The sequence below is a fragment of the Sus scrofa genome, chromosome 16 (assembly GCF_000003025.6).
Source record: "Sus scrofa isolate TJ Tabasco breed Duroc chromosome 16, Sscrofa11.1, whole genome shotgun sequence".
Lineage (NCBI taxonomy): Eukaryota > Metazoa > Chordata > Mammalia > Artiodactyla > Suidae > Sus > Sus scrofa.
The window spans coordinates 3,863,784-3,885,290 of NC_010458.4; the positions used below are offsets into that span (position 1 = coordinate 3,863,784).

The following is a 21,507-nucleotide window of genomic DNA, read 5'->3' on the forward strand; positions in this document are numbered from 1 at the left end:
ACAACCCCCGCCTGGGGAGGATATGCTAACAGGACAACCTCTGGATGAGGCATTCGGGGGATGCTCTGAAAGCTGCCCCGGCCTGGCCTCACCTGCTCGCTCCTCCCGAGCCCCATCGTAGGTGCAGGTTTCACCTCCCTTGTTGGATGCGAGCATCACTCCAAAAACAGTTGCCCCCACCCTCTTTTCTTTTTGTGTTATCTGTTGCTGTTGCGTTCATTTGTGATATCCTGAAAAGAAGGCGGTCCTCAAATTCTGAAATAATCCTTCGAAAAAGAAAATTAAATGGCTTTCAGTTCTTGTAGGGGAGTGAGGGGGCAAGATATAAAATCACATGAGATAAGGTTATGGGACTGCAAACCCTTAACCCGCTGTGTGCTCAAAAGTAGATTGTGAATGTAGGATGTACACACACACAATTGGACAAAAAGCCATAATTATGTGGTTAACATTGAATATTTTAATCCCATTTTTCAAGTGCCTAGCTTTAGTTAGAGCAGCATTTTGCTTTTGGTGAAGGTGTTACTAGAATAAATTGTGAAAGGAATTCCTGCTTGGTTAGGACTTTTGGTTCTTTGATCTTTGAACTGAACAACCACAGACCCTAGGTTATAGCATACTAGATACTTGCTTTGTGCTCTGGGGGGTGGGGTTGGGTGGATGGAACCGTCCATTTCCTTATTCTCCACAGCTGCAATTCTTTCTAAACTAATATTCTGTCCCCTGAGACTGAAACTTCAGCTAACCTGCCGGGCAGATGACGTGAAGAGTGATAGTACTTGGCAGACTGATTGCAGAACATTCCAAGGCCAGTTTTTGTTTCCTAATGCTCCATAAAAATGAGCGTAGAGCTCTATGAATGAGTTATGTGGGTCTAAGAAAACATTTATAAGTTTCGTGGTTTATGGCATGTTTTGGTTAGATACGTTCTTAGGCAGTTCATGCATTTTCTGGAATGTAGGAGAAAGACTTGCATTTGGCATTCTGGATCTGATCTTAATTAAAAATAATGACACATTTATATATGAATGGAGAGAAATCTGTCACCACCTGAAATAAATCAGTCAGGAGATTTAAACCACTAACTGTAGAATGTTCTTTTAAACCATTTTGCGCGGGAATGTTTTTGCTCATCCCTGGCTTCATTTAGAGATGTGTTCAAGTTAGAAAATCTACCCACTGTCCCTTAAAAAAAAAAACCTTTGGTACTCTCTTTAAGAATAGCCCAAGATATTTTATTTTTTTCAAAAAGATGAGGATGATAACCAAAAGCATCAATATCCACCATGAAGAATATGGTTCCCAGTGTCAGCCTCCTTCAAAGAAGATTAAATCTTCCACTTCACCAACACGTTGTGTTTGGTGTTAGGAGCGATCTTGCCCGAGTTAAACATTCGTGTTCCTTGGCAGTGTCAGACCGTCTAAGAGCCAGGATGAGGTGGAGGGAGTGTTGTGCAGGCACTGTGGGATTGCTTCTTTTCCCCAAAGTCACCTTCTGTTCCCTTAAAAGGTGATTATTTGGGGGCAATAATAAATACTCTGTTGCCTTGGAAATAGCTTTGCCAAATGAAGAATTAAGAAGCCACCATTTTATCACAGAAAACTACATTATCCCTAAGTCAGCAGTATACGAAATACTAAGTAATCTGAGAAAGACACAGACTTTTTTAAGAGTTTTTCTTTGTGTAAGTGATATATTTGAAAAGCACAGCCATTAGGCCCCTGGGGGGAACACAGAGGATCTCAGCCTCTGAAAAAGCCAGACAGAGGAACATCTAGGAGTTTTTCTGGTTTCTAAGCAGTTAAGTAGACCCAGACAAGAGCAGCAGACGTCATTAATTGCCTGCGTGGTGGTGCCCGGTGCCCAGGTGGCTCTGGGGTCAGTGCAGCGCCCTCTCATGCATCTACCTAAGAAGCAGCCTAGGCTTGGCCTGATGCCATATTTTTTTTTTTTTTTTTTTTTTTTTTGTCTTTTTGCTGTTTCTTGGGCCGCTCCCTCGGCATATGGACGTTCCCAGGCTAGGGGTCCAATCAGAGCTGTAGCCTCCAGCCTATGCCAGAGCCACAGCAACGTGGGATCCGAGCCCCGTCTGCGACCTACACCACAGCTCACGGCAACGCCGGATCATTAACCCACTGAGCAAGGGCAGGGACCGAACCCACAACCTCATGGTTCCTAGTCGGATTCGTTAACCACTGCGCCACGACGGGAACTCCGTGATGCCATTTGTTTAATCTTGGAGGAAGGGAACGTGGTGCCAGGTGAGGTGTCAGTCAAAGGGCAATCTTCCCTCCTCCCCCGCCCCCCCGCCTCCACCCTCACTGGTGGTCAGGGTGGTGTCCTCTGTCATTTCTGCTGCCCAGGACTCCACGTGGAGTAAAGCCATGGTGTTACTCGCTGGCTGGAGAACTTGCCACTGGAGGATGATGCTAACTGGCCTGTGGCCCTTCAGACTCTCCCCGTCAGACAGAGCCCGTCCATTAGGGGTGTGGGAGCTGGGCTGGGAGAGTGTCAGGAGACCTGGGGGAAGGTTGATATCTGCAACTCTCAAGATTTGTGTCTGTGCTTCTGGTGTCATTTTATGCAATGTTCTGGAAAAGCATCTTTCTTTCATCCAGCAAGGATATCCTGAAACATCTGCTTTTGTCCCTGTGTAAAAGTCGGGGCTGAGCTCAAAGCCCCTCCCTGCCCTCACTGGCAAGATGGCCCCATGGGGTTTTTCTTTTCACTTTTGTGACAGCATAGATTTTCAGTTGCAGGAAAAGCCTGCTGTTCATCTCCAAAAAAAAAAAAAAAAAAAAAAGTATTTCAAGGGCTAGATCCCATTAAAAAACAAAAAAAAAAACAAAACAGAGAAAATGGCCTGTCATTCCAAGGAGACAGAAACATGGGCTGGAAACTCTCAAACAAAAGCCAAATAGAGAAGGATCCCATTAGGAGAAAGCCCTGGCAGAAAAAAAAAAGAACTTTCTGCATTTTATGACAGCGTGATTTTAACCGTGCAAGGATGTCTGCTCTGGGTCAGCAGGTGACCCAGGTCCTGGCTCCTCCCTGTCCTACCCCTGGGAGGGGTATCAGTCAGGTAGGTCACACCACAGCCGTGCGAGGCCTTCTGCCTTTGTTGCCCTCTCAATGTTTTGTCATCGGGCATGGCAGCTCCCACATTCATCTCTTCCTGGGAGCCAACAACCCGGTTGTAAATGGTCACCAGCCACAGACCTAGTAACTAGTACCTGGAGCATCCCTGGTCCAACAGAGGAGCCAGGTCCAGTTTTATTCTGGGTGTGATAACTCAGGTTTACTAGATTTGTATTAAATTCCTTTACATTAACCCAGACTAACCCGTCCTTTCCATTATCCACTATCAATAATGACTCTTGCCTCATCATTTCATTTCTGGGGTGTTTTCAGGTTTCCACTTTGGTAATATGTGATATCCTGTTCATCTGATTAGCCAAACAAAGGATTATGCCATCTGCTTTTATCTTTATTGAATTTCTTCACATTTCCTTTTGGGAAGTTGAAGTGGTAAGGTTCTTTCTAGTGGAGAAAGACCTTTAAAATGAGAGAGGATTTGACCAGAAATTCTGACCGGTTAGCATTTTGCCTCAGAAGAGTGAGTTTGAGAAGAAAAACAGTGCTTGAAGTTTTGCCTTTGTTGACAAAGCCACATTTTCCAAAGACAATGTAATGTTTTAGGTGTTTTCAGAAAAGTCACACTAAGAATAAACAGCATTTGGAGAGCCCGAGAGATTCAAAGAGCAAAATGCCGGAGCAACTTCTGTTTTCGTGTTGGGTTTGGTTAGAGGTTTATAAGCCTTGTATTTCGTGTGCCTCTCACATTAGGTGCTGGTAGGAGACCTTGTCTGTGACAGGACTCCCTCAGACTAGCACTCTGAACAGAGCAGTGGCCCTCTGTGAGCAGCATACATGTGCTTTTAACCTTCCCAAAGAAAAAGATAGAGCAGCCGCTTCTGAGTCCAGTTGTTTCCAGTTAAGTCTGTTTTAATTGTTGCTGGTGATTCCATTGCATGTCTTCCATTCAGGGGGCCCGGGAGGTGGCCTGTGAGTGTGGTTTCCTGGAAGGGGCTGCCCAGGGAACAGTGAATGTGTGGGTCATTTATGTGCATTTTCTCAGGCAGCAGAGACCATGTGTTCCTCATTACAGCATGAGCCATGGCCCCGCTATGCCGGACCTCTGGTTAAATCTAGGATTTTTTTTTTTTTTAAGCTGGGGAATTTATCTTTCTCCATCATGTTTCCTGTGCTCACTTCATATCTGAAAGCAAAGACAAAGTTCACATTTTTTGCATTGAGGACCCATTGCACTAAATAATGAAGTATGTAAAACTAGCTTTTAATACTTTTGTGCCACATTTTCAATCATTACCATCCCCCTCCATGCTCAGCTTCTAACAAAAAAATAAATAAAATGGGCATTCCTGTCATGGCTCAATGGAAACAAATCTGACTAGCATCCATGAGGACGCAGGTTCAATCCCTGGCCTTGCTCAGTCGGTTAAGGGTCTGACGTTGCTGTGGCTGTGGTGCAGGCTCGCGGCGACAGCTCCAGTTTGACCCCTAGCCTGGGAACCTCCATATGCTGGGGGGGTGGGGGGGGTCCTCAAAAAGCAACAACAACAAAAAATTATTTCCTGTGTTAACACACATCTGCCATGAAGTGACAACCTGGATGGAAGCCCTGGCCCACCTGAACCTAGGTGTGCGCAGAGAAGCAGGTAACTCAATGAAGAGGCCGAGTCCAGTCTAAGCCTGTGTCTCTGCCCCAGCTGCATCTTTGTGCCAGGCAACAAATTAATTACCGTGGAATCTCACAAACTTAAGTGAGGCAACTGGCATAAGAAATGAGGGGTCTACCAGAAAAGTTTTCAGATACTTCCAAGTATAAGAGATTTAAATTCAGAAAACAGTTATAAAAAGACTGCCTCTTGTATCCTGACCCACCGAAAGTCTAAACATATCACCTGGCAGTCAGTTTCCTCTTCGTTACCTAACATTCTCCGAGTGGTACCCCAGCTTCATCTTGCTCCCCATTGTCTTAAATCAATACATTCGCCTCCCCAGGGGATTGTAATCACTGTGTAAGACGAAAGGAAGATGAGATCCCAAGAAATGCATCTGGAAGAACAATTTAGAGTGAGCTCACTTTTTGTGATCTTCAGGAACATTTCTAATGTCTCATTGTTTTTTAAATTATTATTCCCCCCTTAAAAAAGTTACCTTGATTCCAAAAGCGGGGAGTTAAAATCCAGTTTGAAAAGTGTGGCAGTAGGGAGTTCCCATCATGCCTCAGAGGTAACGAACCCACCTGGTATCCATGAGGATGCGGGTTCAATCCCTGGCCTCGCTCAGTGGGTTAAGGATCCCACCTTGCCATGACCTGCTGTGCAGGTCACAGACGCGACTCAGATGCCCAAGTTGCTATGGCTGTGGCATAGGCTGGCAGGTACAGCTCTGATTCTGATTCAGCCCCTAGCCTGGGAACTTCCGTATGCTATGGGTGCAAAAAAACAAAAACAAAAAAAACTATAGAGATAGATGACAATCATTGACCCAGAAATTTTTGCTCTAGAAGAGTTTAACCAATCTAGTCAGCAATCATAAGCTAACAACTTCCTCTCTTTGTGCTGTAAGTAACCTGCAGATCTGATTTCCACGAGTACACAACAACCTTCCTAGTACAGTGGAAGAATTTCCTAAATAAAAAACGTGATTTGCTGCACTGAATTCTTGACAGAGTTTGAGAACCCGCCCTAGGCCAGGTGTACCTGATTGAGACCTGCCCAGCCTGGTCTAAAACAGTCTGAGGGAATTGTTTTCAAACATTGGTAGCAGCTGCTCCATAGTGTCCTTGAATTACTCCTCTCTCACACTTAGCAATGACCACTAAATAAATTTCTGTACGTCCACACAACCAGAATTGTACATGAGCACTTTGGTTTGGGAGTGTGCCCAGCTCAGCTTCCCCTGGTTGGAGTTTGTATCAGGATATCTCCACGGGGTTCATTTGACAGATACTTTTGAACACCTACAATGGACAGAGAGATGGGAATATCCTTCTTTAAAGTTAATGTTGAGTTAGTTTTAACTAAACGCTAAAATGGTTCTGGGAGCCTCTGTGGAGGGGTTGAAATGAGAGATAGCCGCTTGTTGGACAGGCTCCCAGGGCTGAATGTGGGCCTCTGCATGGTGGTCATTGCCTCCTCGGACGTGACAGGCCATTGGCCTTGGCCCCACATGGTCGCATTTGGCTGAGGCTCAGGAGTGGGGGCGCCTGTCGCAGCAGATACGCAGTGGCCCTCTGAGGGCGCAGCACCAGCCGTCCAAGGAGGTCCGGCGTTACTGTCCCCAAAGGTCTTTCCTCCTGCCCTTGGCCCAGGGTGTTCCCCTTCCAGATGGATCCTTGTCTATCTCGCTGCTCCACTTCATCCTGTTTTCTTCCTTGTCTTCTGCAGTTTCTTTTTCTGTGCAAAAATGTGAGTACTGCCTCGTGTTTATGTTAGGCTACATGTTTACAAAGACCACTTCTGTGCATTTTTCCCTGGTAAGGGGTCACAGTCAGTTCACTATCAGGAGACTATCAGGAGGATAGGCTAGAACCCTTGCCCCATTGCTTTTGGGTGACCATTAACCTATGAGGCACTCGCTTGAAGGGAAAGAGATCCAGCCTGAGCAGAGCAGCGGCTGCTCATGCCCGCCTGGAGCCCACATGCTGCTGGGACTGAACTGGGGCCATGCGAGAGGCCTGCAAGGAACCGCATGGATGTTGGTGAAGCACATTCGAACTCAGGGCTGGCATTTTCAATTCAGTGTCAATATCCTCAGCACTCCAGGCTTTACTCTGGGACTCTAGAAACTTCAAGCCTTCTTCCATTGTGAGAATGAGGAGAGGGTTAATATGAAATGTGATCCTTTTCTCAGTCTGCAGCTTGCAGGATATGGTCCCTGTTCCTCTTTTTTTTTTTACACTTAAAAAAGGGGGGCTTTATTAATCACAGATGTCTCAAGTTTTAGAGACTGGGACTAGAAGCCGACTTCCCTTCTCCCAGCGGTTCAGAGCTGTGTGTGTTCACGTGATGAAACTTGGCTGTGTGGGGCTAAGGGTCAGGCTCCCACTTTCCCTCCTTTCTTTAGCTTTTTTCTTTATTTTCAGAAGAAATCTAGCATGGACTTTGGGTGAACTCTGACTTCAGCAAAGAACCATCTCTGAGAGGTTGTTTTCCCCTTCAAAATAAGAAGAGAGAAACTTTGCTTTCCTCTCTTAGGGCTTCAGGCAACTCACGCGTGGCTTTCTCTGGTGCACACATGAGCATCGTTTTTAATGACTGGGGCGTGCTGGTAGTGTCTATGCTGCAGTTCCTTTTGTCCTCTTACTAAGAGACAAGTTATTTTTTAAAATGGAAGCAGAATGAAGTGATTCATCTAGTTTGCCTCACTCAGCCATCACGCATCTACAAATGATTGGAGTAAGTCCTGGATGCCATGCTAGGCCTGTGATTACAGAACGGTAAAAACAAATCCCCATGGTCTGGGTGCTCACAGTTTGTATAATCTGGTAAATTCTGTACTACCCAGGTTGCCTCAGCCATCGGTTTGTAAATGGCACTTTACAGTTTGCAAAGCCCATTCATCTTCGTGACTTCATGTAGTCTTATTATTGCCGTGTGAGATGAAAAAACTGAGATGCCAGAATGTTGGCCTGGGGTCACGGCTGTTGAGGGGAAGAGCCAGGCTCAAACTTGGCCCCTTTGACAGGTCCGGAGTTCCTTCTGATGCCCTTTATTGATCTTCACCTGGACCTGGAGTCAGTGGTGCCTCCCCAGGCTGGAAAGAGGAAGGCACATCCCCGAGAAGGTGTGATGTAGCCCGGGCATCCCCGTAGATGTGGAAGAGGGTGACTGGCTGGAAAGGCAACGGTACTGGGTGTTGAGTCCTTTTTTCTTCTGAGAAAGTCGGAGTTGAAGGGGAGGCTAGAGACAGGAGACAGTAACTGAAGATGGAAACAGGAACAGCGCAGTTTCTTTGAGTGACAAATGAGTTTTCCATCCTATTTCTCTGGCCAGTTCTGTGAAAAACCCTCTTTCTGCCCCCTTGCCCACCCCACACGTGTGGGGGGCTGCATGTGTGCTGCCTACCCTCACCAAGCACTCCTGGGCCCTGCTCTGCCTGGCCAGAAAGCAACGCATAGCTCAGGCCAGGACAGAAGCAGCTTCGATCTACTCTGAGTCACCACCCACAATTCACAAACTCACGAACCGGATGAAAATTAGATGCAACTTACAGCTCATCGCAGAACTGATGGGAACACAACACCAGGTCAGCACGTCACCATTCTTGGGGGATGGTGTAAGCTGTCAGGCAGTGAGCTCAGCCTGGGAAATACTCACCCTCACCCATTCATTATTTATTCAGCATACACTTATTAAGTTCTAAGGATGTGCCAGCTGGGTACAGAGCTGTAAACAGCAAGACCCAGCGCCCACCCACGTGCAGCCTGGAGTCTGTGGTCATGGTGGCTTCCTTCCTGACAGTCACCCCACTGGAAGTGGTGCTGTCCTGGAAGGGAGATGGAGAGCCCAGGCCATGGGCCTCCGCCCCAGGTTACTCTTGTCCTTGGCCTTCACCACTCATGGTCCGCCTGAGCAGAGGGGGCGTTAGAGGAAGGGGCCTGCCCAGACCACACACTTCAGACACAGCATCATGGCCATTGGAGCTCAGCTAGGGAAGCCACCTTGTGCAGACCAGTAATTTAGGAGCTTCCCAAGGAGACCATCTAAAGCTCTTTAATGTTTACGTTTACTTAGGCCTGGTCACGTTGGGGACCGTAATCCTGCTAGATGCCATTGGACATAGTGTGTAATTTAAAATTTGCATCAGAGCTGTGGTCAAAGTCTGTTCTTCAGAGAACTGAAAATAATAGCAGGCACTTCATTTCATCCTATTAAGGATCGATATAAGTTTATATAATTTTTAAGTGTTTTGAAATTACCGATATATGCATTATGTCACAATCCATTTAAAAGCATGTAAATGGACTGTTAAGATCCGTTGATTTGGACAAAATGAGTTTGTGTTGCAAAGAAAATACAGCTTATTGTTTTTATCGAAAGTGTCAAACAGTGTGAAGAACTGAGTATCATTGTTAAAATCAAACTAGAAAGAAAGAATTTGTTTGCTTTGGGTTTTGGTTATTTTTTTTTTTTCATTGCTAATCACCCCCACTTGTGTCTAATATATCAGATCTGCCCAAGACGAAATATTTGCTAATCTTAGGAACAGGTGAAATTTTCCCTGTACATCTTCAGACTTCTGAAATGAAATTGTTTTTCAAGATAAAAATGTAAAAATTGACCTAATTTCCTTCTTAGTTTGTAATTGCTGCCAGCATATTTCTAAGTCATAAATATTCCAGTAAAATGATATAATGTCACTGAAGTAACAATAAATGGCAGCTCAAGAAGGGAATCACTATTGGCTCAGCACTGCAATTCGTCTGCCACACTATTGAGTTCTGACCTTGGACAGCTCTGCCTCTGTCCTGGGTCTGGGCTGGACTGGTCAAGCCATGGCTGTGTTTATAATACTTGACCTGCCAGCTGAGGGAAAAAAAAGGTTTTTTTTTAATTTAAATTTTTTTAAATTGAAGTATAGTTGGTTTCCATGGTATTAGTTTCAGGTATACAGTTCAGTGATTCAGTTTTACATGTATACACATATATATACATTCTTCTTCACATTCCATTTTTTACAGGTTATTACAAAATATTGAGTCTAGTTCCCTGTGCTATATAACAGGTCCTTGTTTATCTATTGTATATGTAATAGTGTGTGTATTAATCCCAAACTCCTAATTTATCCCCCCTTTCCCCTTCGGCAACCTTAAGTTTGTTTTCTCTGTCTGTGGGTCTATTTCTGTTTTGTAAATAAGTTCACTTGTATCTTTTTTTTTAAAGATTCCGCATAGAGTGCTATGATATGATATTTGTCTTTATCTTGTTACTTCTCCTAATATGATAATCTTGAGGCCCATCCACATTGCTGCAAATGGCATTTATTTCATTCTTATGTACGGCTGAGTAATATTCCATTGTGTATATGTGTTTTATGTATGTACACCACATCGTCTTTATCCATTGGCAGAAATAATAAATTGATGCAGCCACTATGGAAAACAGTATGGCGATTCCTAAAAAAACTGAAAATAGAGTTGCCATATGATCCTTCATTCCCACTCCTGGGCATGTATCTGGAGAAAACTCTAATTCAAAAAGATACGACCTCCCCCCCTAGCTGTACAGTGGGAAAATAAAAAAAAAAAAAAAAAGATAATGTACCCCAGTGTCCGTTGCAACACTGTTTACAATAACCAAGACATGATGGACACCTAAATGTCCATTGACAGATGAATGGAAAAAAACAGTCTCTCTTGAATTTACTTCTCAAAGTGCAGAGAACCAGATCCTATGCAGCAGAGCCCACAGAGAGAAGCTAAGAAATGGTGTCTCTAATTTCTTTCACCTGAACCATTTTTACAACCATTGGCTCCTTTCCTAAGCAAGGCTGGAGATGCCCCAAGAATCATCCTTTTAAGCCAGCCAGGTCCTACAAGTTGTCAGTGATGGTCTGCAGTCCCCTGCCCCGTGCCTCCTGTGGCCTCTGGGTCTGCTGACGCGGGAGAGGTCTGTGTGTAGGGAGCCTGCCCACAGCTCTCCCCTCCAGGAGCTCTCACATCTCTGTCACCCCACGAGTTTCGATGGACACAGAGACCGGCCAGATCTCCTGGTGGGCGCCCTCTTCACTTAGGACTCATCCTAGTGCTGCGTTGCTCCAGGGCCAGATTTCCCCCCAAGTCCTCAGCCATAGGCACAAAAACGCACAGAAGTCTCATTTGTTGGCTCAGGCAGTGTCTCCATCATCTCTAAGGTATGAGTATCTGCTGATGAACTGTAAGACCTGAAGGTGCCATAGTTTTATGAAAGTGAGTCGGCCTCTGTCTTCTTCCCACCTCTCTTAGCTCATCTGAGGCACAGCTGAGCTGTTGGGCCTGCCCCTGGCGTTGGCTGGTCCGGAATGGCTGGCCACCTCCACGGCTCTTTGTCTCGTGCAGTTACTTGGCTGAGTGCACGAACATTCAGGAAGGGCCTGTCCCTAGAACAGGGCTGTGGATCAGCTAGCCCTGTTTCTTTGGGCTGAGATTTCTGTGTTTCCAGTAGATGCTTAATAGACGCCCTACTGTATGCTGAGCCTTGGATATGCCCCAGGTGACCAGATAGGTGAGGCCCCTGCCCTCCTGGAGCTGATGACCTTGTGAGCTCGTCATGCGTGATTCAGGCCCAGCTCGCTCAAAGGCCAGCTTCAGCACCGCCTCCTCCTCAAAGCCTTCCTGGTCCCTCCACTGGATCGCCCTCCTTCTCGACCTCTGCCAGGGTTTGTACTCATAGCATGAAGTGCCCCAGTCTTGCCTCAGTGATGGTTATGTGGATATAATCATTGAAAACACTGCACAGAGGGTCTCCTGGGTGAAGAGTGTAGGTTTATTCACCTGTGTCCAGTGGCAAGTACAGGACTTGGCTCTGAGTCCCAGCAGAGTATGGAACGTGTCACCTGTAGTGGCCAGCGCAGTGTCTTGCTAATAGCTAATCCTTAGAAAAACTTTAACGGAATGAATTATCTGGCACGTAGGTTATCCAAACCCTCCTCTTCCTGTTGTCCTTCCTGCTGTCACTGCATAAGGGGTTGGAAGCATGTCACCGTGTCGGTGTCATCTGCCCTTTGTCCTAGGTCAGGACCTGAGAAAGTCTCATGAAGCTCTTACACATGGATGTCGATAACTTAATGGTTTCATTCTCCTAAATCATCCAGACGGTACCTGAGGAAAACGAGGCTGGCATGGGAACATTTTAATAACTCTTCTGTAAAACACACACACACACACACACACACACACACACGGGGCAGGGCAGCTACTCTTGAACAGAATGCTATATTGATGAGTTTTGAGCCAAAGTCTGCCTCTGAGAAAGTCTAGGTTTTTAAGAATGAGCCATCCCGCTGGAAACACATCATCTGTTTATGGAAGATTATGCCCTCTCCCCTTGCGAGGTCTGGGCCAAGGAAGGGCTGGGGCCACAGTCACACGGCTCTCCGCCGTCTAGCCCCGACGTCTGGAATGCGAGTGGGAAGCTGCTGTTGACTCCTGTGCACATAATCACAGGATTGGGAAGAATCAGCCCCTTTGCTTTTCAACTGCGGCACGTAATGGTCTCAGTGCCACAGAGGTAAATACAGCGAAGACAGGTGTCTGTTCAATCTTCTCAGAGATTAATTTTAATTTATTTTTAAGACTTCAAAAGGTTTAAGAAACTCACAAGCATAGTGAATGTTCTTCCTCCTTCCATTTCCTACAGGGAGGTGTTTTACTTCATTTCACTGTGGGGCCTCCTCACTGCTCCTCCGTTTGTAAAGTAACAGCTCATGTGGCTCCACAGATCTGCTGAGTGTTGGCTGTTACCCGAGTGTTTAAGTATCTCCCTTTTTCACTAGACAAATTATCTTAGTGTTGCCTATACTTAGTTTTTGAAATCTAGTGAAAAGATTCCTTTGGATATATTTTCAAATAACATTTTGGTTATTTGAGGAAGACGTCTCCTCTTCACACATTTCATTAAACATTGTATTGTTTTGTTAATTGATGGTGGTGTGTGGTAACTTTGCTGAGGCTGAGGACAAAGACTCCACATGCTGGGTTGTTCCAGAGAATGACTGGGAATAAGGGGCTGTGGGCCACGTCTCCCAGTGAGCCATCCAGCTGTACTTCCCACAGCTACCAACCTTGCCCTTGGCATTCAACTTTCCAGAATGGTGCCGTGTGTCATAATACCAGACCAGGTCACATTTATACTGACTTAGACACACGCATTCATGCACACACGCATACCTCATTGTAGTGCACTTTGATTTTTTTGCACCTCACAAATAACGCATTTTAACTAATTTAATGCAGTTTAACTAACTGAAGGTTTGGGGGAGCTCTGCATCAAGCAAGTCTGTTGGCACTAGTTTTCCAGTGACATTTGCTCACTTTGTGTCTGTGTCACATTTTGTGATTCTTGCCTTTTTTTCAAACCCTCCATCAGGAAAAAGATTACACCTTGCCAAAGGCTCAGATGATGGGTACCATTATTTAGCAATGAAATATTTTTAATTAAGGTATGTACTTTTTTTAGACAATGCTACTGGACGTTTACTAGACCACAGTATAGTGGAAACATAACTTTTATTTATTTATTTTTTAATAATGATTTTTGTCCATTATAGCATTTATAGTGTTCTGTCAATTTGCTACTGTACAGCAAGGTGACCCAGTCACATATGCATGTATACATTCTTTTTGCTCACATTATCATGCTCCATCATAAGTGACTAGATATAGCTCCCAGTGCTATACAGCAGGATCTCATTGCAAAACATAACTTTTGTATGCTCTGGGAAACCAAAAAAATTCGTGTGTGATGCGCTTTATGGCAGTGTCTGGAACTAAACCCACGATATCCCTAAGGTATGCCTGTATGTGTATTTATTTATTAAGTAGTGGTACTTATATTCATTGGGAGTGAGTCAAACCAACATATTTACCCAACAGGATTGGTTTTTAATTTCCTTTAAGTTCTTCTTTAAGCCATTCTTTCTTGGTTTTTGTCTATCAAGAAAATGCGTGAAGGAGTTCCCGTCATGGCGCAGTGGAAACAAATCCGACTAGGAACCATAAGATTGTGGGTTCGATCCCTGGCCTCTCTCAGTGGGTTAAGGATCCAGCATTGCTGTGAGCTGTGGTGTAGGTCGCAGACATGGCTCAGATCTGGCGTCGTATCTGTGGTGTAGGCCGGCAGCTATAGCTCCAATTAGATCCCTAGCCTGGGAACCTCCATATGCCATGGGTGTGGCCCTAGAAAAAAAGGAGAGAAAAGAATAATGTAACCATTCTGTCCTACAATGTCTGTCATATTTTAAGTGATGGTGTCATTTTGAGTCTGTACAGTAATGATGGGGTTGTTGACTTGGAATTTTTGGAGGGGGCAGTAATTCTGGAGAAAAATCATGTCTGGCAGGACTCAATGAGACATCGATGAGTGAGGATAAGGGCATTTTCTCCCCACCCCCCAGGGCAGAGCTTTGTAGAGCTCCCAGCTGTCAACCACTGAACTTGGCTTTCAGTTGGGCAGTACTGATGCTTGCTGGCCCAGAGGGACCGACTGGGACCACGGGAGCTTCAGGGTCATCTGTCACACTTGCTTCTCTTTCCCCACAGACTCGTTGTCCGTCTCCAGCAACGATGCCAGCCCACCCGCCTCCGTGGCCTCCCTCCAGCCCCACATGATGGGGGCGCAGAGCTCCCCGGGCCCCAAGCGCCCCGGCAACACCCTTCGCAAGTGGTTGACGAGCCCTGTGCGGCGGCTGAGCAGCGGCAAGGCCGATGGGCACGTGAAGAAGCTGGCGCACAAGCACAAGAAGAGCAGGGAGGTCCGCAAGAGCGCTGATGCCGGCTCACAGAAGGACTCGGACGACAGTGCAGCCACCCCACAGGACGAGACGGTAGAAGAGGTCAGGCCCCCAGCGCCTCTGGCAGCCCCTCTCCAAGTTGTGGGAACAGCAGATACACGCATGGTTGTTTCCCCTAAGTTCCTGGAAAGGACCTGGTCAGAGCCCCGCTCAGTGCCCCTAGCAGCCCGCTAGCATCTGGGACCCACGTGTGGCTTCTGATCAAGAAATCAGAGCCCCTCCGAAGGTGTGGACGCTCCCTGCCTGTACCAGGAGGAAGCAAAGCCCTGCTGCCTCAGCCCCCCTCCACCTCCATCACAGACAAAGCCAGGGGTGCTACCGTGCCACAAAAGATTTAAGCAGTCCCTGAGATTAGCACTCAACCATGGTGGCTGCATTTTGCAAGGAAAGCACCAATTTTATTTTTTTTTATTTTTTTTTATTTTTTTTGGCCATGGCATACAGCAGCTTGATGTGGGATCTCAAGTCTTAGACCAGGGACTGAACCTGGGCAACAATGAAAGTGCTGAATACTAATCACTAGACCACCAGGGAACTCCCCAAAAGCATCAGTTTTAGACTTGGAAGTTCTGGAGGAATGTTTGCATCCTCCAGTTGTTTCCACCCCACCCCTGCCTCACATTCATACTTATATCTTATCCTGAGTTAAAATACCCAGTTAATTGACTTTGTTAACCCAGTAGCAAACACTGGATCATGCCCATGTTATCAGAGATAAACGTATGTAGATCAGCAGGGAGTTATTTTTAATTTCCTTTTTTAGAGGGCAGTTCCTTCATGATTCCCAAGATGGGCCTTCAGCAAAATGTGGTGTCAGTGATGGGCCTTTAGAGTTTATAACTTGCCCTCCACCCTGTCTATTCCCTCACAGACTCAAAAAGAAAAAGGCAGAGAGAGGACAAGATTTGTATCATTTAACTTATTCTACAGATTAGGGGGGTTCTGCTGCTTTTTTCCTGGGCATGGTTTTGTTGCAGGTTTTTACAGGAGTGTATAATTTCTTTATATCCTTGTCTATCTCTTTGGTAGACTGTGGCCTCTTAGAAATAAAACGGAAATCTTTTTTTCTAAAAGTAAGAACAGAGGGCAATTAATGGATACCTAATTCAGATTCTTAAAATGCACCTTGAATTGTATTTTTCTTTATGCCCCTCATTATTTCAGTGAATTTTATTCGAGCAGAGTGCCAAAAGTAAAATGATAGGGGACCAGAGGAACTGAGGGGTTATGGATGGCACAAATTTTTGAACTTCTTTAAAATTGGCTTCTTAAAGATGAGATGTGTTCAGAGCCCAGCAGTTAACATTGGCCCTTTAGAAGTCACCATCAGTGGTCCTTTCCTCATCCAAATTGACAAGCAGGGGAGTCAGGCTGCAGGAAGGAATGAAACCTCCCATCAGGGTTGGAAGGAGCCTGATTTCTGCTCTTAGTTTAGAAATCCTGGCCGTGCTTTTCCATTTAACCCCTGAGGGCTCGGTTTCTGTGACCTGAAATCACAGCCAGGGCCTGGGTTCTAACAGGCAAATGTCGGTCTGATTTCAGAGAGGCCGGAATGAGGGCCTGAGCAGTGGCACGCTCTCCAAATCCTCGTCATCGGGCATGCAGAGCTGTGGAGAGGAAGAAGGGGAGGAGGGGGCGGATGCCGTGCCCCTGCCCCCGCCCATGGCCATCCAGCAGCACAGCCTGCTGCAGCCGGACTCGCAGGATGACAAGGTGAGGGGGCCTTGTGGAAGCTGCTGTACACCAGCCTCACTGCCGGACCTAGAGAGTAACCTCCGGGCTTTGAAAAGGTGCCTGGAAATGTGTCAATTTTTCCCGGCGGAATCCTGTCCGTTTTCACCCCAAAAGTATGGCTAACAAAGGCCATTTAAACTAAGCTGTAGGAATATGCCGGAGTCTCCCACACATGTGCTCTTATAAACATGTTCAGTGCATTTCTTATGGATGCTTTTAGTCACAGCTACTTTTAAAGTCAGTTTAATTTCTCCGCCTGTACTGACCAGGGTCCCTGAAATGACAGAGCAGTCACATACTGCCTGCGTGATTACGTCCGAGATGCACACAAGCCCATCAGCTTCTCTCTGTTGGGTGTTTGTGCATACAGGTGTTGTTTTCAGATGAGACTGTATGGCTGTCCAGTTCCTTTTTCCAACATGGCAAACATTTGGATCAAACTGGAGTAGGAATAGTTGTCACAGTGCAGGAGTTTAGTCCAAAGCCGTGAATCTCCTCTTTGAATGTCTGAGGAGGGTTTATACTAAGGAAATCTTAGTGTTTGTTTCCTGGGGGTTTTTTTGAGTTCTTACAGAATCTAAAATTATTTTGTACATTCCATGCTATAACCCTAAAATATCAAGAAGGAAACCTGATAACTGTGGCTTGCACATCTTCTCGCATTCCAGCCCATCCTGCTTCTCCAAACTGGCAGGTGTTGAAAACCATGCTATGAAGTCATTACTGCTGATTTTTTTTTTCTTTTTTTTTTGGCAGAAACTAAGTTTTCTGAATAAAACAGATGTTTCCATCAGTTTTTTCCCCTTCTTACCCTTTTACCTTCCCTGACTCCCTCCTCAGCGCTATAACAGGATCGCTTCTTGGATGGCCCATGCATCATGACCTGGTGTCCGGCCCGGCCCACTGACTGACCTGCCATGAGGCCGAGGCACCTCACACGTTAGTCTTCAGCTAAGGCCCCTTCTTTCTAGATCCCTGCCTCCTCCTCCGGGACCCTAATACACAGTAGGGTGCCATGGGACTTGGCAGCAGGAGGCAGCTTGGTTCAAGTCTGGAGTTTAGTGGGGGCATCTGAGGGCTCAGACCCCACTGCCCAGAGCAGAACCACCAGGAAGCAGAGCTCTGACCGATCCTTGGTTGCTTTGTAGCATTTTTTTTTTTTTTGGTCTTTTTGCCTTTTCTAGGATTGCTCCCACAGCATATGGAGATTCCCAGGTTGAATCGGAGCCGTAGCCACCGGCCTACGCCAGAGCCACAGCAACTCGGGATCCAAGCCGCATCTGCAACCTACACCACAGCTCACGGCAACGCCAAATCCTTAACCTACTGAGCAAGGCCAGGGATCCAACCTGCCACCTCATGGTTCCTAGTCGGATTCGTTAACCACTGCACCACAGCGGGAACTCCGTTTTTAAAGCAGAAAACTGGTATCTGTTGATTTGGATGGTTAGCCAAAAGTGAGGTGCCAGGTCTGGTGGACTAGTGAATAAGAGGGTATTTTTCTCCATTTAAAGAGTGGATTGTACTGTATTTCTCTGTTTGCTAAAATCATTTATTGGTTATTGTGTTACCTCATTGGGTATTATCCATAGAAATTCTTCTTTTACAAAAATCTATAGTGATGTTCCCAGAGAGTATATTATCTTGTGACTAATATTTTGTTTTGTTCTGTTTTCTCTTTCTGTAAACTTTCACTGCAGCATTATGTTGATTTGTGTTCTGTGTCTGTTCTGGCTCAGTTTCCTTACCTCTCCATTTGAATTTTTTTCCTTGTTTTCCTCACCTCATCTTCCAGCTGTCATTAGACCAAGCCAACATTTGTTTTGCCAAGTGCATATCTGGATCCACATTGTAAAAGCCTCGTTGTAAACGCGTAAACCCGTATCTGTCTGCATCGTTAGGACAGCTAGCCGTGTGTCGCATGCGTCTCTGCTGTCCTTAATATGAAGCAAGGTTCATATTACACCCCTCTTCTAGTTTCCAGCAAATTGACGGGGCAAGTAATCTGCAAACACAGCGTGTTTGCTAATTACTGAAAGTTGAACTCAGTAGCCCCTTCCCCAGACTCCTTACCTGTCCACCTTGTACACCCTGACTCTAGCCGTAAATGGCATCTGATAGCTTGTGAGCCCACAGATCTCCTGTCCTCTGCACTAATCATTGGGGAAATGGATGGCACAGAAAATGGTGAGCTTGTCCCCCTCTTCCCTGTCTGGTCAGTGCTCCCGGTTCCTTTCCTTTCCTTGTTTCTTTCTTTTAGCCCCATCCACACAGTAAAGCCATTTTTAGTCTCCTGTTTTGTTTCCTGATTATTTAAAGGGGTCACTCGTTGGCCCCGTTTCCTGATTATTTAAAGGGGTCGCTCATTGGCCCCCTCAGCCTCTCATTCTTCTGTTGATCAGATTCTCCGTCTTCTCCTCCGTAGCCAGTAGCCTGGCCAGCAGTTGCAAAAGTTAGGATTTTCCCGCGCCCGTCCACCTCTTTGAAAAACATTCTGATGGTACATGGCTGCGGATTAAAAACAGACTTTGTCTGCTTTCCACATGTCTCCCAGACAGGTCTTATTCACTATTTCATGTCAGCATATTGTACATTTAAAAAGATGGCTTTAAATAAATGCAAACAAAGACAAACTTGTGGTCTTTTTGTCTGGAATTACTTTTAAAAGAGACAGCGCTTGCAGGAGAATTTTCTGTCCGGGCAGTGACTAACAGGGGGCACTCCCCTCCCCCCTCTGTCTCTCAACTTCTCCCTAGGCCTCTTCACGGTTACTAGTCCGCCCCACCAGCTCCGAGACGCCCAGTGCAGCCGAGCTCGTCAGTGCCATCGAGGAACTCGTGAAGAGCAAGATGGTAAGGCTTCCCCGAGGCTTGGCCTGAGGCCGGGATGCTGCCCCTGCAGGTGGCATGCCCTCATCCCCCTGTGGCTCTGGTCCCCATGATGGAGTTCGGCCGTCCCTTCTGACCAGCCACAAGTTTGGGGCCGTCCCCAACCACCTTCAGTTTGAGTCATTGGTTGATTCAGTCACTGAACACACTTGCAGTTCATGACCAGGAAAGGAGGCAGGTGAAAATGAGCCAGGAAAGAGGTGCAGGGGCAGCTCCGGGAGGGTTCCAGGTGCCAGCCGCCATGTCCTCTCCCAGGGGAGGAGTGCTGGCTATGCCAACCTTTCTGGCATCTCACAGTGTGTGATGGCACGTGCGGGACTCGGCCAACCAGGGACAACCCCCCACTCTTGGTGTTCAGAGTTTTTATTTGGGTTTGATCACCCACACAAGATGGCCTGCTTATTCGTGCAGCTCACCCTTGTTCCCTGCCCTTCCAGAGATCAAGGTAACATATGGCCCAGAGCCCCCACCAGAAGTCACACTGTTAGCGTCTTAGCCCAAGACCCCCAGGTAAACAGAAACTTCATCAGGCAGGACATTCCAAGGGCTTAGAGGGACCTCCCAGGTGCCAAGGTCGGTCCTTTCCTACACCCACATTGTCTGCAATGCTGACACCGTCTTGTCAGTGTGGTCAGTTCCAGTCTTGTCTGAAGGTGTGCCCAGGCTCAGGGGGTCTCACAGATACCACTGGGAGTCTCTTTTGCTGTCGCTGAGGCTTCTCATGGGCATTTGCAGTGTATGAGAGAGTGAGGTTCTCGTTGTAACAGCTTTTTTTAGTGACCTCTCTATTGACACTTGGTTAACTTGGATTCATTTAACAAAAGCCCCAAATCAGAAGTTGATTCTTTGAAGTTACACAGGTATGCAGTGTTTCTAACTGATTCAGAGCAATAAATTTCTGTGTTTCTTTCATTTTCCTATGAGATAGAAAAACTAGTGATGGTGACAACTTTTTCAACTCGTATATCCTCCTACCCACTGCATCTTCTAAAAGTCACCCCCTCCTAAAGTAAAAGCCTCTCTCCCATTCCGTTCTCCAGGGGTCAGCACTGGTAACAGTTTGATGTTTCCCTCCAGGCATTTTCTTTGCATATACTCCCCGCAGCAGCCCTGTGAGGTAGGCACATGCTGTTGTACTTTCATTTTACAGATGAGTAAACTGAGGCACACAGAATGTTTAAGAATTTGACCAGCTAGTAAAAGCAGAGATAAATTTTTACTAAAATTTATTTAAATGAATTCCATAATAATATATTGTTTTCAGTTTTCACTAGCATAAACATCCGTGTTTATTATATGTGTATGATTCTGTCTGTAGAGTAAATTTCCAGCACTGGAATTTCTAGATTGAAGAGTATACAGTGGCCCCTTTAACGACATGGGTTTGAATTTCTCAGGTCCACTTATTCACAGGTTGTCTCCAGTAGTAAACATGGTAGTACTACAATCTGCAGTCTAGTGCAACCACAGATAGCGAGGAACCAGGTATCAGGGGTCAGCGACCCAAGCCCTGCATTATTCAGAGGTTAGTGCAACTTCTTTAAAGTCAGGAATTTATCTTCCAAAGCCAGTATTAACTGGATACCGTAGACGTAACTCCAGTTTCTTCTCCTGCCCCTAAGCAGCTTCTGATGAGGCTGGCTGAGTAGGTCAAAGGGGAATTATATCCACAATTTAGATCCAGAGGTGTTGCCCTGAATCCCCCCCAGTGGGGTTCTGTCCTGTGGTCTGAGAAGGACATGGTGGGCTTTGCGGTTAGCACGACGTTGACAGGAAGGCCTCCAGAACCTGGTGGATAAATCACCTTGACTCCATTGGTCACCATTTGGGGATCATAGCATGAACTGAGCTAAACCATATCCTGGCTATCTCTTTGAGAGACAGGTTGGTTAATGTCCTAAAAAATGCCTAAATTATATCCAATGAGTTTTCAAGCATCCTTAAGCATATTAACAGCCATTTATACACATCACTTATATCATCATTACAATCACTCTTGTCTAACATTTGACATAGTTTTCCCAAGGGATGTTACAAGACAACACCTTGTCCACCTGCTGGTCATTATTCTGCCTCTGTTTGAATGGATCCCTCTGTAAGTGGGCCAAGGTTCATGTGTAATGAGTTCAAATGGAGAGGAGTTCTATGGCTGGTCTCTTTTCGGCTCTTTACTGGCTTATTCCCCGCCTTGCGTTCTAGAGAATTAAACTTTATCTGCTGAAACTGAGTTATTTCTCCTCACTTACATCTCTTCTGAAGTGAACAGGCCTAAAGCTCCCGGCAGAGTGGAAGGGGCGTCAGATA

The 21,507-nt window shown here is 46.0% G+C and overlaps 1 protein-coding gene across 3 annotated transcripts in view; it reads left to right on the plus strand.

The window, feature by feature from the left end:
• Nucleotides 1–21,507, plus strand: part of TRIO (trio Rho guanine nucleotide exchange factor) — a 230,724-nt gene that overhangs the window by 172,953 nt on the left and 36,264 nt on the right. For all 3 annotated transcript variants that reach the window (XM_021077143.1, XM_021077142.1, XM_021077141.1), the window contains exons 34-36: nt 14,331–14,623; nt 16,124–16,294; nt 19,072–19,167. In XM_021077143.1, the coding sequence (XP_020932802.1) occupies nt 14,331–14,623; nt 16,124–16,294; nt 19,072–19,167 (560 nt within the window). The remainder of the gene's footprint in view (nt 1–14,330; nt 14,624–16,123; nt 16,295–19,071; nt 19,168–21,507) is intronic.